This window comes from Sordaria macrospora, chromosome 4 (assembly GCF_033870435.1).
Source record: "Sordaria macrospora chromosome 4, complete sequence".
NCBI lineage: Eukaryota > Fungi > Ascomycota > Sordariomycetes > Sordariales > Sordariaceae > Sordaria > Sordaria macrospora.
The window spans coordinates 633,322-646,451 of NC_089374.1; the positions used below are offsets into that span (position 1 = coordinate 633,322).

Sequence of the window (13,130 nt, forward strand, 5' to 3'; positions counted from 1 at the left end):
AGGACGGAAACCACTCCCCGGCCCCCGAGTGGCTTGGCGCGGAGCCTCCCTCGAACCTTCCATTCCTTATTGACAGTCAGACTCTTTGAACAAAGGTCACACTTTCCAGTTCGAAGAACCGAGCTTCCTCAATCTGGCCATTGTCGTCAGCACATCACTACTCGGCCATCTCTCAAGAATGCCGTTCTTCTCGTCAACCACCGATTCGATGTACATAATTGTATGCGACCATCCGACGATTCTAAACCTTCAATTTCTCACATCGAGCAACTTTCACTTCCATCTCAACTTCCAGTGTCCATCCTAGCAAACAACAAATGTACACATCGAGAGCAATCGAAAGAACATCCGGCACGGTCGACATCGTCATCAAAACCACCAAGATGCCCTCTCACTCAACCCCTGCCGCCGTGACCATCGCCATATTCATATCAGTTATAGTCCTCTTCTTCCTGAACGTCGTCTCCGCTTCCCCACTCCCGATTTCTTCTCGAGGTACCGTCGACGGCATGAACATGACAGCGAATGCCACCACGATCATACACACCCCGCAACTATCGGCGGCCCCGGTACAAGGTAACGGCACCGCAGCTGATGCGGGAGGTGAGCATCGCCACGACCCCTCTGGAACTGTCAGCACTGTCCTCGGAGTGATAGCCCTGGTCGCGTTGGTTCTGGTGTGGGCGGCTGTTGCCTGGGGGAGGAAGGATCGTGTGAGGCAACACCGATAGGTTGGAGATGGTTGATGGTGAGTCCTTAGCACCACCGAAATGACGGTTGCCGTCACAGTTCGCTGTCAAAATCCATTGCAGGCTTTGCTTACTTCACGCTTGATCTCAGGGTGTCTTCAGGAAATTGTTACATGCGAACACAAATAAGCATTGCAATTTTCTCGTCTCGGTACGTTCCCCGGAGTGATAGTTATGTTTCCCATCGCTTTCATGCTAACACGTAACATGCTCATGTACTTGGTATTCTCGTTACTGTCCGTCCTATCCACTTACTACGTTCTCCGTATCATAGTCCGCCGTCCCTTTCAACTTCCCTTCGAACTCCCTGAGCTTCTTGGTATCGGAGGCTCCTGCCATGCCTCCTGGTCGAATTTCATCTTCGCCGTTCTCCCGTGCCCAAAGCTCGCTCTCAACGCGGCCTTATGAAATGGACTTCAATATCTGCCGCCAGAAGACGGCGGCAGTTTTGCTTCTCTTTTGATATTTTCCTGATACGCTTTGACCTCACCATTCACCCGTTCGTTTCATCTGCCCACGTCGGATGCGAAGGGAATTTCTCGTTGTACATGTGTTTGAGAAATTCAAACTCGTCAAGGTCTCGTTTCAACTTCGGCTTCATGAGGGCTCGTTGTCGTCGTCGTCGTCGCTTCCTGTGTCAGGCTGTCAGTCTCTGCTAGGTGACGGACGTGGAAACCGTCGAAGCAGCATCGAAGGCAGACTCGGCTCAGAAGTGATAGTTTCCAATACGCGTACTGAAGCGAGAAAAAAGGCTGTGCACGCGCATGTTGATGATTGGTAGTAGCTTGGTGCGAGGCTCTTGGGTGAGAACACTTACTTCGCGTGGTCAGTCAGCCACTCTTGGTCAAGATGTTATCTCTTGTCCGAACCGGGAACAAAGCGATATTGGGTCAGGGCTCAATGTCTGGTTTCACGCAGCACACTGTCGAGTCACAAAGCGCCGCCCAACAGGTTAGTTGTTTGCGCCTCAGCACCAACGGCCCGTCTGGAGCCCTGTTCATCACCAACCAGTTTGTCGGGCAGCCGAAAGCGGGTGATGGCCCTATATTCCCTGTTGAATGATCTACCTCATTGACTGCCGCCATCACCGTTCCTCCTTTCATAAACTTCCCACCCCTCGGTTGTCCAGACATTTCCGCTCCACCCCCTCCTGTCTCTAGCCCATTGCTCTCCGCCTGGGTCATTCACTGGAGTAGTTCCAATATCCCTGCAGATTGTCCCATTCAGCCTTCATCCCTCGTTCAGAATTCAAACCTCCGTTTCAAGCGTTCCCATTCAGCCTTTTCATGATTTTCTAGGACATGTTCCTTTGGCACTATTAGCGTCCATCCCGTTTCATTCTCGTCCTCCGAATGGTCTGATCCCTCCCGCCTCTCGATGTAGGGTCTATCCTTGGATTTGGGCTCCTTCTCCTTCTCTGGCAATGGTTTCCCTCCCTCCTCAATGTAGGGTCTATCCTTAGACTTCCCCTTTTCTTTGCCCTTCGCGTCAATCATCCCCGCGTGAAACCGGCTGGAGGGCACTGATCGTTTTGGGGTCCATATTGGAAGACAGAGCCGTTCCCAATCCTTCTCTTTCTGCCCGAGGAAATTGTCCGATTGTCCGGCGGTCTCAACAATCATCTCATTGTGAAACCACGCAACGTTTGGTCTCTCCCAGCCTACCATCTTTTCTCGTACGCGAATCGTGGGCTACGTTACAGAGCATGGCCTGGATTTGCTGACGGCCCCTGGCATTCCTACCCACAACTGCGGTAATACTATCGACCGAGAAAGGCCTGGCGACAGACACTCTGGCAACAGCACATTGACGGCGGTGGCGCCGCTGACAACCTTACGGGGTTTTTACGGAGTAAAGGGGTGGAGGTTGGCCATGGCCACGACATTGAGAGGATTATGGTGGACTTGGACAGGCTAGTCCACCGTGCAAGGAGACGGGAGGAGGCGTTGCGGGAGGAGGAGAGCGGGAGCAAGAGCGGAGAGGAGTGATTTTGTCCTTTCTTTTATCTTTTCCTTTGTTCTACAGGTCCCGGCGTATACTGGCGGCTCGCTCACTGGGCGATTCGATTATAAGTGTTGGGCCGCGATTACGCTATGGGCAACACGTGATTTATACTGGCAATAGGCCTCGGTTTGCCCTCGGATTAAAGGGTTTGGTGGACAGTTAGGGCACTGCTCCTATTTTTGTATGCTAGACTCACCGATGCGGCACGTCTCATGCCCTACGGGCTGAGCGGGAAGATGGCGAATATGATCAGTGGCTCGGCACCGATCTTATATGCCTGCGAAATGGAGCCTCGGATGCGATAGAATTGGAGCGGTATCTACGCCTGGAGCTGCCTATCGAAATCGATAATCCCATAACGTGGTGGATGGATCGCCGGCAGCAGTTCCCGACCTTGAGTACGCTGGCGCTAGACCTCTTCTCGATCCCGGCAATGGCGGCAGACTGCGAGAGGGCCTTCAGCCTGGCGAAGCCAACTCTTACTACCCAGACACTCGCAATGAATCCAGAGATCCTCGAGACGGTTCAATGGTTGAAGAACTGGCTTCGCCGTGATGCAATTAACCTTGGAGGCATTTATTTCACGCCAGTAACGTCTGCCGATGACGCCGCCGATCTCTAACGTCTGTCAGCGAGAGTGACATAACAGGCGCCAGTTACAGAGACAACACGCGGTAGAGCTGCTAGCAGGCCTCAAAATCGTCTCAAGTATGTCAATCAAGTCAATTAATTCAATCATCGTCTTCAGTATATTCAAATAACTCAAGTTTCGCTGTGAAAATTGACTTGATTGAATTGTGGTGAGTGCTGCCCCTTGGTCTCCTCGGCTGTGTCTGAAGGAAGTGGAAGCTTTCACGGGAAGACCAAGTCCACAGGCCAATGTTCAGCTTGCGAAGGATCCAGGTGCACTTCATTTTGCAGTGCTTGGATTGCACTCTTCCATTCCAGAGCTAGGTCGTTGGACGCTTTCTTTTCTTTTTCCTTTTCGGCGATCCAGGCCGCGCCTTCCCTCGGCCCGAATTCAGCTTCCTCTTCCCGTCTCGCTCTAGCATCTCATGTTGGGCTCTCCTTTTCTGTGCAACATCATCCATGTCTTTTCGCATTCCCTTTCGGAATGGGCTCATCTCTGGTTGGCTCTGTCTCCGTTGCAGTGCTAGTAGTGTCTTGGGGTAAATCCACACCCCGTCCTCGAAGAAGAGCTCTCCGCTCGGATCTGACTCTACCGGAGGCCAATACTCGCGTATCTCCTTCATATCAACACGCACTTTCGCCCAACCTTCTGTCAGAAACCGGGAACAGAGGCCTCGAGCCTCTTCGTCTGTTTCAACTCCAGGAATGCTGGTTACGACATCGAAAAGGATTGCAAAGGCTTTCAACCAATATATTCTTTCAATTGGCAACCCTGGTCGACGTGAAAGAATGATCTTCAGCGTTTTGTTATCCATGCTGACAAAGATCTGTAGGGCGTATCCAATGTTGTACCCCACGGTTGCGTCCTGCAGAAGTTTGAGAGCTTCAAGCGGCCACATGTAGAAAGTGTCAGGGTCTCTCGGATCGACGTATAGTGGAATGGGAAATATTAGTTGGGGCCAGCAAGAAAGATTATCAAGGTCGACGTCTTTGCTGTTTTGTAAAGCGCCCATCATCTCTTCAAAACAACTTGGTCGGGTTTCCTGAAAGTGTTGAAGCCTGTTGACATCAAGTAATGGCCAAAAGTCGTGATTTATTCCATCGGAAAGGGAGAAGTTTGTTGATGGAAAATATGCTGGATTGATTTGGTGCGACATGTTGAGGAAGGCTCGAATGAATGCGCGTGGAAAGAAAATGGGTAGGTAGCTTGATTCCCTAGAGGTATGAAGCTGAACTGAGAGGTGATAGATCAGTGTCTTGGAAGGTCTGACTGGAAATGCTCTGTCTTCCATTTTCTTCAACAAAACAGAGGAATCGCTCCTTTTATAGTCGTTTCTCCTCTCCCTCTGCTAGTATTGGGAGATGGCAATAGCGACCATCACACCACTCATGCTCATCACGCCAACCGTGAATTTCCTTTCAATAGGGGTACCTATAGGTACCCAATACAAAGCGTCGGACGCTACGAAATGCAGGTCTATCGGACCATGGTGAGAGTAAAACCCGGCTCACTTGCTTCCATGGGGACTGGACCAGCATTTGATGCAGGTAGGCGCCGTGAATGAGTCGCGCTTCATCACATGTGTCCTAGCTATGATATCTCTCACCAACACCCCAGCTGATTTCTTGTTGGATCCTCTGTTGAGCAATCGGTTTCGGTTGGTTGGCAATAGCTGTCCTTTGTCCGTTTCCAGAAACGGCCCTGTGACCAAGTACCAACAACCCTTGAACCTGTGCTGCCATTCTGCCAAGAATTAGGATTCGGAACCAACGATGCCCCCAGCCTTTCCGGAAACTGGGCTGCAACAAAAGCTTCCAGCCGTTGGTGGTCGAGCAGCCGGATTGAAGTTATCGCTGGTTCATGTTGCTTGTCCAAGTGTTGTCTTCTCCTCTTCGAGGAGCTGGATGCATCCTTGTACGCGAAAGCTTGACCCCCAATGCTGTTAACCCTTGAGATAAAGATTTGGCCGACGATAAGGTAGGTATTTGGCCATTGAGGATGTAACCGTCCAGCAAGGCGCTAATGACACAATCCCGAATGCGGGACTCGTCACAGCTATCTTCAGGGAAGACTCTCCTGAAATGTCCAAGTGCGAGTCCTCGCAGGCAGGATAAGGTACATCTACCGAAACTTAGTGTTGGTACTGGTATCAGGTTCGAAGGAGGTTTAAAAGGGCTGTCCAGCAGCCTCCAAATAGCCCTCCATCACATAACTTGGGCTCGGCTTGGCTCCTTTGTAGACGACCCATAGTCTACCAACATTCAAGATCGGCCTCGCACGATCAATCTCTTATATTCTGGCATCAGACAGATCCCAAAACTCCAGATCTCTGAAATATTGAGCCAATGCCGTCAAAACCTCAACTTCCACCTCGTAGAGATACAAGACAGGAGCCTCAGGGAATGAAGGAAACTTGTCGAAAGTCAAGTCCCATTCCAAGAGATAGAGCCAGCTACCTAGATATCGCCATACCCTGGCTTCATTACGGAGTGGAATTCCTCAGGGAATGAAGGAAACTTGTCGAAAGTCAAGTCCCATTCCAAGAGATAGAGCCAGCTACCTAGAGAGGTCTGCATACAAATAAAATCCAATTCCCTCCCGGTCACCAGTGCTACTCCTCTGCTCTTCTGTGTTCTCTCTACTCTCTAGGTATAGATCAAGAACCTCTGAGCTCGGTCAACTGGGTCACCGACCTTACCCACAACTAATCAACATAGAATAATGTCAACTCACGATCCCGCCCCTTTCCTATCCATGTCTCCTGAGATTCGTCCATAAACTCCTGAAAGCCCGCTTTGAGAAGACTGAATCTTCCTCCCGTCTCGTCCCACCCACATCCAGAGGTACCGTTACTCAAGATCCTTAGCACATCTTTTTTGTCAACACAAGGTGCCCGTCTACCATCGTCGTCTCTGGCAATGTCGAGTCGTTTCCAAATAATTTGGAAGGCCTCGTACGCGAAAAAACAGGGCTTGCGCAGGATATCCACCATTATCCCCATCGTGCGTATCCATCTTTTCAAGTGCGACTCGGAAATGGCGAGACGGTTGCCGCCCCTGTCGTCGACATAGGATTCGGCGCATTTCTTCAAGTCTTCGTTCGTCAAAACGACCAGTCCCGCTATAGCGAAGCCTATTCTTTTGGCAGATATGTCATCCTGCATCATTTCCATGAGCAGGTGAAAATCCGGCAATTTTTCGCCAGTGTCGGAATTGATCGTCTGGTTTGTCTCGGGAAGTGGAAAAACGATCTCCCACCATTCGAGACCGTACGCTGGCTTGACGTAGGGATACCATCTTCCACACCAAAGGTGGTGAAAGACTTCCTTCACAACTAGGATCAGTAGCTCGGGGTCCTCGGGTTGGCCGGACGGATCAACATCCACATGACCGCCTGAGTCTAAGCCATCCTCGTGTATTTTCTTTGACATTGTGTGCAAAGAAGGTGTCTCTCGGCGACTTCTTCTCAAGTGGTCACGATGATCTGAGGCTTTGAGTGATTCCTAGAGGTGCTGTCGAGTGTCTGAGGAACTGGTGTGCGAAACAATGGCTGATGTGCTGATCTTGTTCTGGTGCTTTCTGACTTCCTTTAACAGCTCGAGAAGAGAGAAAGCCCATCGTTCTTATACATTCAGATTTGATCTTGTTTCCTTATCAGATCTAAACCCCAACTATCGACGAGTCGAGGTCAAGGGCTGTCCTGGTTATCAAGTTGGTTACCGTTGTACAACCAACACAAGACAGTTAATCTAGAGGTATACCAATGTGTTGGCAATGACGCCATCTTTGAATCGAAAGAATTACCAGGCGCATTGTTAGTAGGCATCCCTTAGTGTACGTGAGCCCGGCACCTTCAGGCGTCAATACTCGCCGGTCAACCCGGGGGCGTCTATGTTGGCTTGGTGACCAAGTGGCACTTGTGATATCAATATGAGGAACTAATCTATTTCGATCAGTTCGTGATGGGACATCTTTGAGTCCTCGGTCGGATAAGTAAGGTCGAGTACAGGTAACGAGCCGTGTCGTGATATTAACTGGAAATGCTGCCGCCAGTTTAGGTCCACGAAGGACACGGAAAGCATCAGGAGGATGATCGGGGTCCAAAGTCGAATAACCGGATGACTCACCAGCTTCATAACCGCCACCTTCTAAAGCTAGGCGCCGCATCGCATTGATATGGAGACGGCTTCTAGACGGCTGCTCGCGATTCAGGACCGGCCTCTTCACCAACGACCCGTCCCAACACCAACGCCAACGGCGCCAACAGCCTTCTGTGACAGACCTCGGTCAGATGTCACTGGGTGACCTTAGACCACATGGTCCATAGCATGCTCACCCAGTCTGATACATACTGCCTGGATCGCCTCTGCTGCTTCCCCTTTCTCGGGACTTGGGAGGTCAAGACACATGACAAGCATGACGCGGACAACATTACCGACACTGCCTACTCCCTGAACATCCCACGGCTCGTCTTCCGAATTGCACCTACTGACCTCCCAGGTTGTTTGTAAGAACCGCGTATTCCTGGAGAACCCCTCATGCCTCCCGCCTCAGTCCACTCTGACGAAAGACAATGGATTTCACGCATGCCAGACACACCTACCTTATTCAACTCATGCCCAATCGCCACACCCGTGAAACACCTTGAAGTAGATTCCTAGAGCATTTTAGGGTGCGCAATAACTCAATCTACATGTGAGCTACTAAAAACCAAAGAACTAAGTGCCCCTGCGCCCAAAAATAGGCTCATTCATGGCGAAAATACTCAGCATCCTGTTTGGCTTCTTCTTCTTCCTCTCATCTCTTTCCTCCCTCTCCTTCCTCCCATTTTCACCTTCCAATACCTTTCTCCCTTTTTTCTCCTCCTCTTTCTGCCTCTTCCTCTGGTAGTGCTCCATCCCGCCCTGAAGCTCAATCCCTAGATCCTCTTTCACCTGCTCTCTCCTCGCTGCCATCTCCTCAAGTCTCAATTTCCATTCCGGGTCTTGTTGCTTCTGGGCCTTGGCCACCTCGTATTTGCTGCCTGCGGTCTGATATCTCTCCTTGGCAACCTCGTACTTCTCTTCCGCGGTCCTTTGTCTCTTCTTTGCTGCCTCATACTTCCCTATTGCCGCCTTCTCCATGGCGGGCTTATCTCGATCTTTCGCCTTCCGGATTTCATCCCAGGCGGCTTTGACCGCCCTCTCAGCATCGTCAAGTTCCCGTCGAGCGGCATTAAAAACCTTCTCAGCATCCCCAACCTCTTTCTTGTAACCCGCAAACTCTTTACAGAATTCACCTTCCAACTCCCTCAAGCCATTATGCAGGTTAGATACCCGCGGTGATTCCTTTACCAGGATTTGATGAAACCAGCTCTCCTGAGGAGGTTTCCGCTTCTCTTCCTTGTCATCCGGTAACCAACCAGGAAGAGACCATTTATCGATAACCCTTGTGCCTTGTTGTTCGTGAAGATATTTAATGTGCCCCGGCAATGGTTGGAAGTATTCGTATATTACCTCCTCACAGACCATTCGCTCACCCTTGAACATGTCCCATCTGAGCATGTCCCTGAAGATGTTCCGAGTATCCTTGTCGTTCTCAACCCTACTCCCAGAGTTCGCGTCAACAATGTGACGGAAGACGAGGTTGAAGACTTCCAGCCAAAATTTGATCCAGCCCTGTGTATGCGGAGTTTCTTTGAGCACGTGCGCAAGCGTTCTGGGGTGTGCGTTCCGTAAGGCTCGTGTGACGGCGCCCATCTTGTACGCATCGACTGGGTCCAGAAGCAGGGCTTTATAGTCTTGAATGTAAGGCAGAGGATCTCCTTCTTTACCGGGAGTTCTGGACCTGTCGTAAGTTCTGTGCGGAACCAAGAAAGCCTCCTGGTGCCATATAGGTGACATCGCCAACAGCTTCTTGACCTCGGAGTGGAGATATACTGTGTTGTCTGGTCCCAGCCTAATTGTCCACAACGCTTGATGCCAAATATCGGCAGTGGGTTCGTCATCGCCAGAGTCGCTTAGAGGTAAGGATTGCTTGTGGTCATCTGGGATGGTGTTTGCTGTATCAGTGTTTGACACCAATGAGGTGGTTGACATGCAGGAGCAGGATGATGCCGACATTGTGAGATGTTTGTGCTGAGGCGTCTGGGGTGAATGAGATAATTCGGATACGAAGAATGTTGATGTGGGCGATACGAGGAGAAAGAGGAAGTTCCACTCAATTGTTAACAATGGTTAAATGCGTTGCTTGTTGTTGGCTTTACCAGAAGACAGACACCGAGTCGAGTCGAGACTACAAGTACGCTTATATCATGGTGATGCCGTTTCCGACTCCGTTACTGCTAACCTCTACCAGCCAAAGGGCTCAACAACTTCGAAGCGGGTCGGCCGTTGTCCTGACAAATGGAGATAAAGATCTCAATCACTGAGCGGATTGTCTTCTGGCCATCGTTTCTATACTCACTACCGGCTCGGACTCCTGGAGATAGCGCGCGTTTGTCAACCTATGATCCATCTTCGGCGTCACTGGAGGGAAGAGGATCAACATCTACAAAAGTGTAAAAAATGCCATGTTGAAGTGTGAATACATTGTCGTGATGGCACAAAGAGCTTTCGCGTATCTGCGTTATTATAGAAGCGATGTCCTGCCGAATTTGCCGCCATCACCAACACTCGCCTCGGACCAACATCCCGCCCCAACGAAAAGACCAAACCAACGCCAACACCAACACCAACACCAACACCAACAGCACCCGCTACTCTCTTGTATCCTAAAATTGAGCATCTTTTTCCCCCAAGCAGCTGTCCGGCAGTCTAGCACCCCGCCCCCTCCCATCGCCCGCGCTTTCTCTGTTCCTCACAGAAACTCCCCAAACCACCTAACCGCCTGCAAAAACGCGCTTTCCTTCGCAAATCTCTGTTCCCCATTACTCACATCCGCCCTAACCGCAAACCCATGCGGCGTACCCGAGTACAAACTAACCATGTACTCCCTCCCCGTCTGCTTCAGCAGCGCCTCGATCTCCGCCCTCCTCTTGGGCAGCAGCATACTGTCATTCTCTGCCTGTGCTACTGACACCGGCCCTTGGATGGCCAGAATCTCCTCATCCTCCAGAAGACTGGGGTGGGCAGTGAACGCTGCGTCTACCCTTTGCTCAGGAGAAAGAGAGTCATCGAGGAAGCGGAAGGCGTACTTCCCGCCGAAACAATAGCCTACTGCGCCGATGCGGGTTACATTCAACGAAGAGCGGAGGTAAGAGATGGTGGAGGCAATGATTGGGTCAGTGGCGTTGGTTCCGTGTTGTGAGAGGAAAAGGGTCGTGTTGAAGCCAGGGACGTTGATGTCGCCGGGGGCGGGGGAGCCATTGAAGAGGTCCGGTGCGACGGTGAGGTAGCCGGCGCGGGCGAATGAGTCGGCGAGGAGAAGGTTCTCGGGGAGGGCGAGGCCGAAGACGTCGGTTAGGTAGAGGATTGCGGTGTTTGGGTGGGCGGGCGCGGAGCAGGACTTTGAGGGTGGGCGGGTGATGTAGAGTGTTACTGAGGGCGGAAAGTGATGGTTAGCGATCGATGGGTCTCGTCATGAGGGCGAGGAGAAGGGTCAAGGGATGGATGGGTCTCGTCATGAGGGCGAGGAGAAGGGTCAAGGGATGGATGGAGGGCAAGTAGCAGTGATGACGGTAGCTTAGGTACTGTTATTGCGAACTTCCGTTGTGCCGACGGGAGTGCCGGTGTTGGCGATGATGGAAGTGTCACCGCCGACCGGACATGTTGCGTGGCCGAGGCCGGTGAGGGCGGCGAGAGCGGCGAGCTGCCAGAGGGTTTCGATGCGCATGTTGGCCTTTCTTCGTGCTTGGTGCTGCAGTGTCAACTTGCTTCCTCGGTGCGTACGTGCTGGTCTGGCAGCTGTGGATTTGTTGGCACTTGGCAGACAACAGCCAGATGTGGAAGTGAGGATGAAAGCAAGAGCGAGATACCTACAACGCGCATACTGTGGGACAAAAGTGCGGAGTGCCTGTTGCTTTTAATGCGAAGTATGCATGAGCCAAGCAATGGCAGGCACCAGCCACTCCTTCGGTACCAACCCTTCCATCCCCAATGACGGCATTCGCTAAGGTACCAAGTGACTCCGATATCTGGAGGCGAGGGTCACAGTTACATTCCTCCGTCTGACATGCCACTGCCGTCCCAATAGGCATTCGATGATCACATCCCGTTCCCCGCCTCTTGGTCTCTTCGAGATCTGAATCAGGAACCATCGGAGATTGCTCCGTCGTCCTATTCGTGCCGCTTGAGCCGTCTTACCTTGCGGCAATCCGTTTTTCCCAGATCCCAACCCATCAGTCGGCTATTACCATTCTTTGGATGAAAAGTTGACGCTGCAACCACACAAGCTGTGCACACTCTGGATCATGAGAAACTTCATTTTTGTGGCACCAGTACCCACCTGATGCTTGAGTGAGGGCTGAGACAGAGTTAACGCAGCGGCTTGTACAATTCTGTCAGAGATCCTCGCCCTTGAGTTAGGCACACTGCTCTGATCACCTACCTACTGCGACTTGCTCATCAACCACTTGTTGCTCCCTTATTCTCCCCACGATGTCTGCCATTGTGACCCTTTGCCTCCAGTCCAGTCATCCGCTGCCTTCAAAGGCCTCAACGACCACCGATGCAGCACACGTCCTGCCAGCATTCAGTCCACATCGGTATTCGATCTGTGATGTGCCCGTCACAGCCACTGCTTTGGTCCCGTCCTCAGGATCCTTGACCGTCTGATGCAGAGTAATGTCTGAGGTCTCTTCGTTAGCACCGTGCTCAACGGCACCATGGTCCTATCTTGCTGTTGGTACATACTAGTCACTCCTGTCCCTCCATTCGGCCAGTCGTATCCGAACGATGTGTCGTTACACGTTCCAGGCGGCGGGTTATACCCAGGAATCCGTGGATCGTAGAACCAGTTGCATTCGGATGTGATGGTCGGTATGACGACTGCGCCAATGTGCTCGCTGTAGGTAAACTCGGCCAGCATATCCTGCCAGCGGAAGCCAGAGGCAGCAAAACCACCGCTAACCGAGAGGTTCCAAGTTCCGTATGGGGCTGAAACCTTGGAGATGTTGTTGCATAATGAGAGGAGAGGTAAGGTGAGAAAGTGGAACAGGCGCATGTGCATTGTGCTGAGGATGTTGAACTGTTGATTGGAAGGGTCCAGCTGCCAGGCGCGCTTTAGTTGACTCGACTGGGGAAGTGGAAATTAAGTCAGCTACAACTCGCATGGCATGACATGATGCAAGGAAAGAGGAAACGACTGCTCCCCGTTGCGGTGTACACCCCGCCTTTTTATACTCGACGATCTCAAATCATTCTTCCTTTTGCCCTTGGTCGTTTATTCTACCAAAACTCACCAGGGTGCGGGTAATGGATGGGTAGCACGACCGATATCAACCGCGCGCATCATCTGTCGGCGTGGCCGTTGGAGTGGTTGAATATCGAGGTCATTTAGGCTGAAGCCGTTACAGCTTTGGATGCTTCATAGGGTACCTTGCACATCATGTCAAGTACCGATCCATCGGGTACATGTAACGTTAACTGCAAAACGAAGCAAGTGGCATGTATTTCTGAGTTCTGACACGTTTATTCATAACAAGTGCCACTTCTACTGCGCGGAGGCAGTGATGACGAGGAACGGCGCAAGTGGTGTGTTGAGTTTTTTGATCGAAGAAAGGGAAAGATCAATAAAGAAATGGCTAAATTCTATGTCTATAGGTACCGT

The 13,130-nt window shown here is 51.4% G+C and overlaps 3 protein-coding genes across 3 annotated transcripts; 1 reads left to right on the plus strand and 2 right to left on the minus strand.

Annotated features, from left to right (window-relative positions):
• Positions 1-383: 383 nt before the first annotated feature.
• On the plus strand, positions 384-731 carry SMAC4_09601 (uncharacterized protein; the record flags this gene model as incomplete). The annotated part of the gene is made up of 1 exon (XM_003343653.1): positions 384-731. The coding sequence occupies one exon, from the start codon at positions 384-386 to the stop codon at positions 729-731; it is 348 nt and encodes a 115-aa protein (XP_003343701.1).
• Positions 732-6,088: 5,357 nt separating this feature from the next.
• SMAC4_07985 (uncharacterized protein) lies at positions 6,089-6,814 on the minus strand (the record flags this gene model as incomplete). Its single annotated transcript, XM_003348175.1, has 1 exon — positions 6,089-6,814. The coding sequence occupies one exon, from the start codon at positions 6,812-6,814 to the stop codon at positions 6,089-6,091; it is 726 nt and encodes a 241-aa protein (XP_003348223.1).
• Positions 6,815-11,420: 4,606 nt separating this feature from the next.
• SMAC4_07987 (uncharacterized protein) lies at positions 11,421-12,742 on the minus strand. Its single transcript, XM_003348177.2, has 2 exons — positions 12,215-12,742; positions 11,421-12,149 (listed from the first exon to the last, which is right to left on the minus strand). Exons 1-2 carry the CDS (start codon positions 12,528-12,530, stop codon positions 11,995-11,997), a joined length of 471 nt encoding a protein of 156 aa, XP_003348225.1. The 5' UTR covers positions 12,531-12,742; the 3' UTR covers positions 11,421-11,994.
• Positions 12,743-13,130: the final 388 nt, after the last annotated feature.